Raw genomic sequence first — 11,782 nt, forward strand, 5'->3', positions numbered from 1 at the left:
CCCCCAGCTGCTCACGATAGCTGACTCCGCCCCTGCCTAGACCTAATGCCCCTGCCCCCGGCTCTTAGCTCCCCGCTGGGTTTCCGATCACCATCAGTGGCAGGGGGCTTCTTCCGTCCTTTCCCTTTCGCCTCCCAGCATTGTGCCTACATATGCAAATTAGCTGCCATCTTTGTTGGCGGTTAACCGCCATCTTGGCTGGCAGTTAATTTGCATATCGCCCTGATTAGCCAATGGGAAGGGTAGCGGTCGTACGTTAATTACCATGTTTCTCTTTTATTAGATAGGATATACACACACACACACACACACACACACACACACACATACACACACATACATACTAGAGGCCCGATGCATGAAAATTCATGCAAGAGTAGGCCTTCCTTCCCCCAGCTGCCGGCACCGGCTTCCCTCCAGCACCCGGAACCTGGGCTTCCCTCCTCTGGCCGCCTGCAGGTACCCAGGACCGGGCCTGGCTTCCCTCGGGTTGCCCACAGGCACCCGGGACCCGGGCTGGCTTCCCTCCGGTGGTGGCTTTGTCAGGAAGGACATCCGGAATGACATCCAGAAGATGTCCAATCTAATTAGCATATTACCCTTTTATTATTATAGATAAGCTCAGCCAACCTCCAGGCAACACTGAGCAGTAGGTACCATTATCATGAGGGCATCTTACAGATGAAGAATCTGAGATACACTAAGGGCAAGTAATTTGTATAAGGTGCTAGAGGTGGATCTAGGATTGTATCTCTTTAGAACTTTCAACCAAATTATACTGCTCCTGGCTACTACAAGAAACACTGGCTTAGGAATCAGGACACCTAGGTTTCCAACTTGACCTTGGGCAAATCACTGCACTCCCAGTATGGGAAAGCAGAGGACAGATGCCTATTTCAGAGATACAAGGCTTCTGTAGCTCGAAGGTTGATCCAACCAGACCTCTCTTAATACAGTAAGATCAACTGGGTGTAGCCTAATTTAGGGGATGTAGCACCTGGCCTGCAATCAGGCCTTTGCCAGTCAGATGGTATGTGGCAGGTGAATTCCCACTTTGGGCCTGTTCCCATCTGTTAAGTGAGGGTTGGACAGGCAGGCTCCAAGTGCTCCTCCCACTCTAGACTTCCTGAATTCTTTATCATTCTATAACTCATACACTTATGAGAGTGTAAAATTAATTGGTTTTAAAAAGTGCTTACATTTGGCTAGCCTTCATTATAGAGTACAAATTTAAATATAGATGCGTCTATTTGCACGAATTCTAATTTCTCATTTATTTTAGGCTAACTTGATTAGATATAAGTATTTCAGTTTTATTTACTGAAATCACTTTTGCACAGGCAGAGGCCATGTGGTATGGTTGAGGGGCATAGGTTTTGTCAATATTTGGGTTCTAGCTCTGATATTTAAGAGCTATGCATCCTTGAGTAAGTTGCTTAAATTTCAGGTTCACTCATTGGTAAAATGGGAATAACAGCACCTCCCCTGCACAGTTTCAAAGACTGAAAACAGTATATAAAAGGGCCTCACAGCACAATGGCACATGGAAAGCCCCCAGTAAATAAAAACCAGACCGTTAAAAGCAGTGAGCTCACATCAGTCTGATAATGTACAACCGAAATTATTCAAAGAAACGCTCAACTACACAGTGGGCTCAGAGAAGGCAGCTACCCGCATACCAGGAGCTCTCAATGGACTTTGTACATTAGAATCATCCAGGGGCTTTTAAATTCCTGACACTGGCCACATCCTACCCCATAAGCAGAACCTCTGAGTAGGACCCACGCTCCCGTACCTCACAGTCCAGCCTTTTTAGGTTTGCTGTCAGAATCCGCATCTCCTGACCTACATGCTGGGCCTGAGCTCCATGGTAGGCCTGGGAGCCATGCAGTGGTTCTCAACCTTCCTAATGCTGCGACCCTTTAATACAGTTCCTCATGTTGTGGTGACCCCCAACCATAAAATTATTTTCGTTGCTACTTCATAACTGTAATTTTGCTACTGTTATGAATTGTAATGTAAATATCTGATATGCTATGTGTGTTTTCTGATGGTTGCGACCCACAGGTTGAGAACCACTGCATTAGGGCTTGGCATAGGCTTTAGTGAGGGAACCTAATGGTTGGTGTGTGCTTAGGGTGGGTTACTCTTGCCGTAACAAATTGCTTGGAAGTTGTGTGGCAGGTGGAACAGCTGGCCAAGACACGAACTGCAGGGCACCTGGAATCTGCCTAGGACCCTGGCCTCAGGGAGCTGACCATCAGCTACAAGAGGCTGGCCCACCAAACAAGGAGTTTTGTGGCCCCAAACAAGAAGGGCTGAACAGGAGAGTGTGGGGGAGCCGGAGGGAAAACCACTTCCAGATGTCATCAGGTATGCTTTCAGGAGGTGGTGGCTTTGAGCTTGTCCTTGTCAGAGTCTTGTTTGATTTGGACTTGTCGGGAACCTAATCTGGTGAGCAGGAGCAATGAAAGCAGGTGGCGCTGCAGTAGCGGCTCAAGTTTGCTCCTAATTTTCCACATAATTCACGCAGAGACCTTAGTATTCACCCATCATGGCTCTAGGATCTAACTCTGCACTGACGATAGGTCATAGTGGCACTCAAAGCCTGCTATCCTTTATTTGTGGAAGAAACAGTTTAAAACACACTTTCCCAGACACCCATCCCCCTTTTGGAATGGAATGTGGAAATGGTAGAAAAAGAAGGGAAAGAAGACTCTCAAGACAAGGTACCAGGTACTATTAAGATGGCAAATGTCACCACTGTTTCAAATGAACATGCAGGGCTCATCCCAATAGTTTGACTTTATTCCATCGTCTCAACATGATCTCAGTGCAGAGCCACCTCAATAGAGTAGATCTATTGGGGCCATTAGCTGATTATATCAACTTTCTGTGTAACTTAGACTAAAGGGGATTAGAGGAACCAGATCTGTCTGTTATGAACCTCTCGTGGAACCAGCCAGTGACAGACAGCTGTTTAAGACTTTACAGATCTAGTTCCATTTTCTCATGGCCTGCTCTCCAGACTATATGCAGCAAGTGGCCTGTGGTCAGACTATGGAGCCAGGAGGGCCTCGGCCATCAGCCACTCCCACATGGGAAACAGCTGACAGAAGGGAAGTGACTCGCCTCAGGGCCAGGACAAGAAGTCTGCTCTTTCTTGCCTCCCTGCCTCCTAACAGAAGATATCAAAGGAATGGTATGTGGCAGCATGGCCAGGCCAGAGAAGGGACCAAGCTAATGACTTTAAATACAAATAGTTTGAACCAATGACTGGATAAAAATTGGTTTCCCTAACATGTGCTCATCGTCCATGAGCTGCCCTGTTTCTGAGACCAGCCCCAGAAAGGAGTGCAGGAAAGGGAGCAGCATTAGAATGAACTCCAAGGCGCGACATGAGGAGGGTGGGCTGGGGCATTTAGACAACCTGCACGTGGCTCAGTAATTCTATGACTGCTTCTTTGGTGAGAAAGACCACTTCGCTGGTGTTCTGGCACCAAACCTCAAAATGGGCAGGGTCCTCCAAGGCCCTCTTGCCAGCGATGATCACAAAGGGGTAGCCAAATTTGTTGGCATCCTTCAGTCTGTTTCCAATGGTCAGATGGGTCCTGTCGTCCAGTAGGATCTCCCCACGAAGCTGCGGCACTGCCTCTGAGATGTGGTCGTACAGCTGCCCCGTGAGCTCTGCAGCCGCCTCTTCCTTACTGCCCTTCTTCGGGGGGATGAGGCAGACTTGGTAAGGAGCCAGGAGGCTAGGCCAGCGAATGCAATCTTCTGTAGAGAGAACCTCAATGGCAGCAGCCAAGATCCGTGTCACACCTAAGCCATAGCACCCCATTTCAGCCAGGGAAGGTTTGCCATGGATGTTAATAAACTGGGCATTGAAAATGGAGGAGTACTTGGTGCCCAGGTAAAACGTGTGCCCCACCTCGATGCCTTTGGTTTCAGTCAGTGGTCCCTGGCAAGCAGGGCAGTTCATTTGAGACGAGCCTAGCGTCTCCACGTTGGCCGAGAAGCTGCAGCTGGTGCAGACAGCAAACCGGTCCTCTCCGATCTCCACTGGGAGCTGGAACTCGTGAGACATCGTGCCCCCGATGCTGCCCACGTCTGCCTGGACCTTGACACACCGCAGCCCCAGCCTGTCGAACAGGCTGCCGTAGGCATCACATACCAGGCTGTAGGTCTGCCGGGCGGCCTCTGGGGAGGAGTCGAAGGTGTACATGTCCTTCATGTAAAACTCTCGGCCACGGAGAAGACCAAAGCGGGGCCTGGGCTCATCCCGAAACTTCCTTGTCACCTGGTACAGCAGGAATGGGAGCTGCTTGTAGGACAGTGTCTTCTGGGAGGCGACCAGGGCTGTAATGGCTTCCTCGTGAGTTGGTCCTAAGCAGTATTCCTTGCCGTGTCTGTCTCTAAGTCTTAGCAGCTCCCTGCCCATCAAGTCCCACCGGTTGGAGGCTCGCCAGAGCTCTGCTGGGCTGAGGCTGGGCATGTTGACCTTCTGCCCGCCAATGGCCTGCATCTCCTGGTCTATCATCCGCACCAGCTTCTCCATGGCACGAACAGTATAAGGCAGGAGGTGGTAACAGCCGGAGCTTGCTGGGTGGATCAGGCCCACCTGCAGCATCAGCCGCTGGCTCTTACAGGTCAGGTCGCCAGATCTGCCCTCCACTGGGAGCACCTGGTCTTCCCGAAGGTTCTGGGGCTGGAACATGCAGGACAGCGCCAAGCGCTTCCCTCTCCCTGGGGCACAGTGGGGAAACCTGCGGGGAATGTACCCAGAGAGCTGGTGGTTGCAGGTGGCCAGAGCGGGCAGTGCTCTGCATCTTGTCAGCAGCCCTTCCATGACACCCTGACACAGGGAAGCACTTGTGCCTGGAGAAAAACGAGTGGTGCAGAAATAAGTGTTAACTGTCGACTATGAAGTAGCCAGCTCAGTTTGGCCCCAACAAACCTCTACGACAGCCACTGATTCTGCAGATGCAAATCCTTTCATTTTGAATATCCTAGCAGATCCAAGTATACTTCTCTTCCCTCTACTGCCATGTAAAAAATATATTTTCCCACTTACAATAGCGTACTGTGAAGAGACATGCTTAAGTGGCGAATGCACAGGCTCTGACACCAGGCAGCCTGGATTCCAGAGGGCTTCCCGCTGACTTAACCCCTCTGTGCTCAGCTTCTTCATCTGTAAAATGGTAATAGGACCTACCTTAGAGGTTCATTGTGGGAATTTAGAAGAGTTATAAAAAGTTATTAGAACAGTTATCTAGCACATTGCTATTGTTATTATAGAAAACTGGGTCAATGAGCTACCTGTCTTCCCCCAGTTGCTCTGCTCTGTGCAGGCAAGGACCACATCTAACTTGCTTTTCATTAAGCACACAGCAAGGGCTTACTAGACATTGTCTGATGAATGAGCACGTAGGTTTCTCTATGATTTTACCAAATATTCACATACTTCTAATGAGTACAACATTTCATTCATTGACTATTAAGAATGATTCTCCTACTACCAGCGAGTTGTTGGTTTTCTCCTTTATACATAATCTACAATGAACAGGTTTTTGTTATATATTTGGAAGAGAATTTTCAGGAATGAAATTACTGAGTCAAAGGGTATAAACTTCCAAGGTTCTTGATTTCTATTGTCAAACTTAGTGAGCACCTCTGATTTCAGCATATGCCATGGAGCAAAGCTCCCCTGCAGTATGCCCAGAATGGGTTCCTGATCCCTCTTAGCACTGGGACGCTGGAATTCTCACGGGTTGCCTCCAGCTCTCAGCCTCAAGTCCTCCAGCTGGCCCCTCCAACCTCAGGCAGCTTCATCCACTTCCCCTGCACACTGTACAGATGTCCTCATTTTCTGTGTGGCCTATGACCTGACAAAGGTTGGGAGGCACTGCTACAGAGGCCTAGTGTGACTGCATGGAGAAGTATGGGTCCTGAAGGCAGAAAGCATGTGCTTCACACCTGACTCCATCACTTGAGATTCCACCTCAGGCCAGCGGCCCAAGCCAGAAAGCCTTCACCCTTGGCTCCTCCCAAAGCAAGATTTCTCTCGAGTCTACCCCCTCCTTTCTGACCCTTACTGTCTCGTCCTTGAGTTAGTCCAGTGGTTCTCAACCTTCTGGCCCTTTAAATCCACCCTTGGCTCCTCCCAAAGCAAGATTTCTCTTGAGTCCACCCCCTCCTTTCTGACCCTTACTGCCTCAGCCTTGAGTTAGCCCAGTGGTTCTCAACCTTCTGGCCCTTTAAGTTCCTCATGTTGTGACCCAACCATAAAATTATTCTCGTTGCTACTTCATAACTGTAATGTTGCTACTGTTATGAATCGTAATGTAAATATCTGATATGCAGGATGGTCTTAGGCGACCCCTGTGAAAGGGTCGTTCGACCGCCAAAGGGGTTGCGATCCACAGGTTGAGAACCGCTGATAGCCCCTCAATACCACCTGTTACATTACAATAGACCAGTGGTTCTGAAACTTTAGTGAGCATCAGAATCACCTGGAGGGCTTGTTAAAACACTGACAGTGAGGCCTCCCACACACAGCTTCTGATTTCGTAGGTCTGGGGTTTAGGCAGAAAACCTGTGTTTCTAGGTGATGCTGATGCTGCTGGCCCAGGGACCACACTGGGAGAACTGCAGAAGCTTAACTGTGCACCCACTCTGATTTGGGCTGTGAACTCCATGTGGGCAATACCCATGTCCATTTTGTCCCAAGTTATATTGCAACATCCAGCACGGTGCCAGGATACAGCGGACATTCAATAAACGTCTATCAATGAATGAACTGAATGATCCTTGGTTCCTATCTGCCCAGTCTCCATATTTCAGATGTACTGATTCAATCACTCCTGTTTATAATCCATTAATCTCCCCCCCGCCCCATCATAATTTTCTCAGAATGGTACCAAAGCCTGAGGTAGACAAGGGAGTAAGTCCTGACCTCAATTTTCCACGGTGGAAACTGAGACCAGGAAACGAGTATTATCCAAAAGTTTATGTGATGTGACTCCGCCCCAACCCAAAGACAGGATGCACAAGGGAAGGCGGACACCAGGATGCCAGGTGTCCGCGCCCAGAGCCCTCTCTTCACGCCGCCGCCTCCCGCGGGCGCCTCAGTCCTCGCTGTCACCCACGCTCACCAATGGCAGTTCCAGCCAACACCGTCCGCCGGTCTAGCACACGGGAGCCTGGAGCAGGCTAGAGGGGGGGCGGGAGGATGGGGAGGGGAAGTTCCGCCTCCCTCCTTTCTAGCCAATCACAAGTCGAGCCCAGGGGACTAGCCCCACCCAACTTGTAGACAAGTGAATGGTTTTCCGGAAGCTCAGCTAAGGAGAAATCACCGTCCCGGAAGTGCCCTCTAGGAGGTAAGGAGGTGTAACTCTATGGTCAAAGCCTTTTTTCCAGGTTTTGAATCTCGTGTTTCCTCCCTTGCCAGGGCTCGCCCCATTCTCGGACTAGGAGAACCACGGGCAAAAGTGTAACTGAGGGCAAAGTGTAACATTGTACAGGTAATCCATATACAATGGACCAAGTTGTTTCAAATCTACCTTATTATTTTACACGCTTTCCATCTAAATAAATTTAATTTTTTAAACAATTGGGAAAAGGCAGTCTTTAAGACACTACATCAAATTTTCACTCATAAAATGTTTTTTAAAATATATTTTTATTGATTTCAGAGAGGAAGGGGGAGGGAGAGAAATAGAAACATCAACGATGAGAATCATCGATCAGCTGCCTTCTGCACGCCCCCTACTGGGGATCGAGCTGCAACCCAGGCATGTGCCCTTGACTGGAATCAAACCTGGGGACCTTCAGTCTGCAGGCGGAAGCTCTATCCACTGAGCAAACTAGCTAGGGCACTCATAAAATATTTTTTGAGCAGCTACCATGTACCAGCCACTGTTGTAGAAACTGGGAATAGTGAACAAAAACAAAATTACCTTCTCTAACCCTTCCAAATAGAGATAGTCGCTTCCTTTTCTGCGCTCCCACTGTACACAACTCTTCAGAGTACACCATACTGGAACAATTTTCAAACATGTATTCAATGTAGCTCACATTCTAGTCAATAAACAAATACAGTGAAACTTAAGGGAAGGCCAAAGAACAATCATCAAGAGAAGTGGTATTTTAATGCAATTAATTTAAAAATGAACGCAAAAAGTCTATGGTGAACAAGTTATCAAAATTTTATGTGAAGACAGGATCCACCAGTCAGATGCTGTCAAATACTCTGGAGAAAAAGTAATTAGAGAAGGGCACAGGTTGGAGGTTGAGTGGTTGCAATTTAAAATAGGATGAACCGATTTGGCTCAGTGGATAGAGCGTCGGCCTGCGGACTGAAAGGTCCCAAGTTCGATTCCAGTCAAGGGCATGTACCTTGGTTGCGGGCATATCCCCAATAGGAGATGTGCAGGAGGCAGCTGATCGATGTTTCTCTCTCATCGATGTTTCTAACTCTCTATCTCTCTCCCTTCCTCTCTGTAAAAAATCAATAAAATATATTTTTTAAAAAATGTGGTCATGCATTGGAGAGTGTTTTGTGTGAAAACACACACAAAAAGAAAACACAAAGCAACATTCTTTACATGCTCTCTGTAAAAACTAGTGATGAAAAAGTATACCAATTAATGCTGCTAGATCATGTAATGAGATTTTTAGATTCATTCAGTCACATTTACTGGGCATGTTATGTGGAAGGTAACATAATAGGCACTAGGGATGATGAGGTAAATAAGAAAGTCCTTGACTTCAATTTTTCCACGGTATGGTAAGTACTACAATGTAGATAAAGATAAAATACAGTCATAGGGCAGAAGGAATATGATGAATGCAAGAGATAAACCTCCTGAGGGAATGCCAGGAAGGAGGGCTTTGCCGAGGAGGTGAGCTTGGAGCTGATCTGAAGGATGAATGGGGTTTACCAGGAAAATAATGCCCGTGGGAGTGGAGTACAATGTCCCGGCAGAGGGACCAGAACACTCACAGGCACGGAATCAGGAAATGGTGAGCAGGTGTGAGGTGGGATTTAGCCTGAAGGATGGATGGTGTTTACCAGGAAAAGAATGCCCGTGGGAGAGGAGTACAATGTCCCGGCTGAGGGACCAGAACACTCACAGGCACAGAATCAGGAAATGGTGAGCAGGTGTGAGGTGGGATTTACATCTTCCTTTCCCACCACTCCTCATTCAGTGCTTGACACATGGGCCAAAGCAGTGGTTCTCAACCGTGACTGCCCTGGAATCACCGTATGCACCCAGGCCCAACCCTGCGAAGCTGGGTATTGATCTGGGTGGGCCTGGGCATCAGTACTTTATAGTCCCTGGATCCTAGTGTGCAGCCAGGTCTGGATTTGCTGGCCTTGAGAAAAGGCACTAGACAACCGGGGTAGGGGGTAGCAGAGATGGTGGAAGCATGTTGCCGTCTCAGTCTTACAAATGAGGAACTGCTGTCTGTCCAACCGGTTGGAGGCTGGACAGAGTTGGGCTAGACCTGAGCTCTTTTGAATTTAAGAGTGTGGCTCAGCCTCTGCAGCCTGCACTGTGGTCGAGGCTTTCCCCAACGAGTGCCGTCCCAAAGGCTTTACGGAGGCAATATTCCCCACACTTCCTCCTGGGAGGCAGGAGGTGAATAATCTTTGGTATATTTCGGGATCCAAAGTAGCCTAATAGTTCTCCCTGCTCCCCGCGCACATTATTACATCCCTTCCAATCCTGGAAAAGCCAGCATCCATCCTCTGCACCCTGAGGTGTTAATTATGTCTCAATTAGCAGTTCCCAGGCTATAGAGCTTAGTGGTATGGAGAGGCCTAATGACTTGCTGTGTTTATACACCCCACATCTTCAGAGCACTTTACCAGTGGTAACTAATTAATGCTCACGACCCCCTTGGGAGAACTGCTGCCTTTTACTTCAAGTTTTCAGGAGGCTTTCCAGCCTGGAGCTGCAGAGCCTGCTCAAGCCAGCCATGGTCAGAGTGAGTTTGTTCCCCACTGAGGAAGTCCAGGGTGGTGGAGACCCAGAATGTAGCCCTATCACTGCTAGCAACTTCCTGTGTGACATGTCAATCAATCAGTTGATCCATCACTTATTGTGTGCCTTGATTTACAGAGTTCATTCATGGTTAAAACTCCACAAGTTCCCTAAAACAAAAAATAAAATAAAATCCCACAGAACAAATTATTCATTGTCATTTAAAAGAAAAGGAACCTACACTTGCCTTGGTTTCCCTCCCCTTCCCTTCCTCCTGCTGCCCCCCCCCTCCCCCCAGCCCAGCCCTGGGGACACATCAGGCACTTAATGGTTTCCCTTGGCCCCTGGCCTGACTGGGAGTCCCTGGGACAGGCACAGATTTTGCTCTTTTCTGTACCTTGAATACAGAGCCTGGTCCAGATGTAGGATTAGCAAAGGGTTTTGCTTTTTGTTTAATCAACAAATGAGTGGATGGTTTGTCTCTCCCTCAGATTGGAGCTCCTGTGAAGACACCCTGAGTCATTCTGGCATCCAGAGCCCATGCCTGCCACAGAGGTGCTCTGAGCGTGTGCTGAATGAACAAGGGAAGGCAGAGTCAATGGTGAACTCCCTGACCTCTGATTGCTCATAACCTCCTGGAGAGGCCGCCCCTCAAAACGGTAGTCCCAGCAGCCTGAGGTCAGAAGCTGTGAATAGGGGAAAGCAAGATGCTGAGGGAGCAGCATCGCAAGGATGCAGGTGGTGAGATCAAGGAGGGCTTCTTGGAGGAGGGGGCATGAATTGGACCTTAACTAGGAGCTTCCCAGGCTGAAAAGGGCAGATAAAAAGACATTCTAGTCAGGGGGAGTAAGTCACAACTGGCTGTAAGTAAGAAGGTTTAAAAGTAGTTCTGGCTGAAGCACAAGAGTGCTCGGGCGTTGAGAAAGCACCACAGTGTGGCAGGGCCTGCAGGACGAGGCTGCAAGTTTCTCTTCATCTGAGGCCAGTGAAACCTTTTCTGTGAAGAATGATACTCCCCTCCCCACCAACACACACAGTAGTAAGATGAGGTCACTGGGCAGTGTGAGAAGCAGGCCTGTGGGCAGTGGAAGGGTTTTATATGGGGGAAGGACATGGCCAACTATGTTTCTTTGTCTGAGTGAGGCGTGAGTGTGAACTCAATTGGGAGGGAGGAGAGGGGGAGAGTTCTGATGGGTGACTCCTTCAATGGCCCCGACGGGGGCAGTGTGGCCGAGAGGAGGGGACAGACTTCAGAGGGCCACTGGGACAGTCCATCTGATGGACTTCTGAGCCCAACCGCACCCAGTTAGCCCAGCCAGGCCAAGACAGACTGGACTGGAGGAGGGAGGGTGGCTTGAACTGGAATCCTGCCCAGCTACTTCCTGGCTATGTAAACTTGGGCCAGTGATTTCATCGTTTCTTCATAAGTAAGACAGAAACCATAATAGCACCATATAGGGTGTTCCGAGGAGTCAATGAAAGATGTAATTGAAAGCAACTTGTCCATCCCTCAACCTGTTCTAATTCTGGGGCCCACCATAAGTGTCACCAGCAGAGGGGTTCGTGCCCTACCCCTCGGGATAGAAATCAAGAGAGTACGTGAAACAGATTCGAAAGAGAAGAGGTTTACTAAAAACCGGGTGAGAGGAAAAAGGGAGAGAGGGGGCACTTGATGCATCAAGGGAGTGCACAGTGACAGAGAGTGGCTCCCACACTGCGCTGGGGTCTGGCTTATAAAGCGCTGGGTTTCTTTGCGCAGGTGCAGAGTGGGTCTCTGTTTCCAGGTTTCCGAG

General features: G+C 48.8%; 1 protein-coding gene across 2 annotated transcripts; it reads right to left on the reverse strand.

Annotated features, from left to right (window-relative positions):
- Positions 1 to 2,792: 2,792 nt before the first annotated feature.
- On the reverse strand, positions 2,793 to 7,253 carry PARS2 (prolyl-tRNA synthetase 2, mitochondrial (putative)). 2 transcript variants are annotated; one of them, XM_005878670.2, is made up of 2 exons: positions 7,155 to 7,253; positions 2,793 to 4,878 (listed from the first exon to the last, which is right to left on the reverse strand). In XM_005878670.2, the coding sequence occupies exon 2, from the start codon at positions 4,847 to 4,849 to the stop codon at positions 3,422 to 3,424; it is 1,428 nt and encodes a 475-aa protein (XP_005878732.1). In that variant the 5' UTR covers positions 4,850 to 4,878; positions 7,155 to 7,253; the 3' UTR covers positions 2,793 to 3,421. The 2 variants fall into 2 exon arrangements, with proteins under 2 accessions (XP_005878732.1, XP_005878733.1); XM_005878671.2 differs by lacking the exon at positions 7,155 to 7,253 and adding an exon at positions 6,956 to 7,130.
- Positions 7,254 to 11,782: the final 4,529 nt, after the last annotated feature.

This window comes from Myotis brandtii, unplaced genomic scaffold, assembly GCF_000412655.1.
Source record: "Myotis brandtii unplaced genomic scaffold, ASM41265v1 scaffold57, whole genome shotgun sequence".
Lineage (NCBI taxonomy): Eukaryota > Metazoa > Chordata > Mammalia > Chiroptera > Vespertilionidae > Myotis > Myotis brandtii.

Excerpts from the sequence above, each read along its gene's own strand:
- PARS2 (XM_005878670.2), bottom strand. The coding sequence starts at position 4,849 with ATGGAAGGGCTGCTGACAAGATGCAGAGCACTGCCCGCTCTGGCCACC.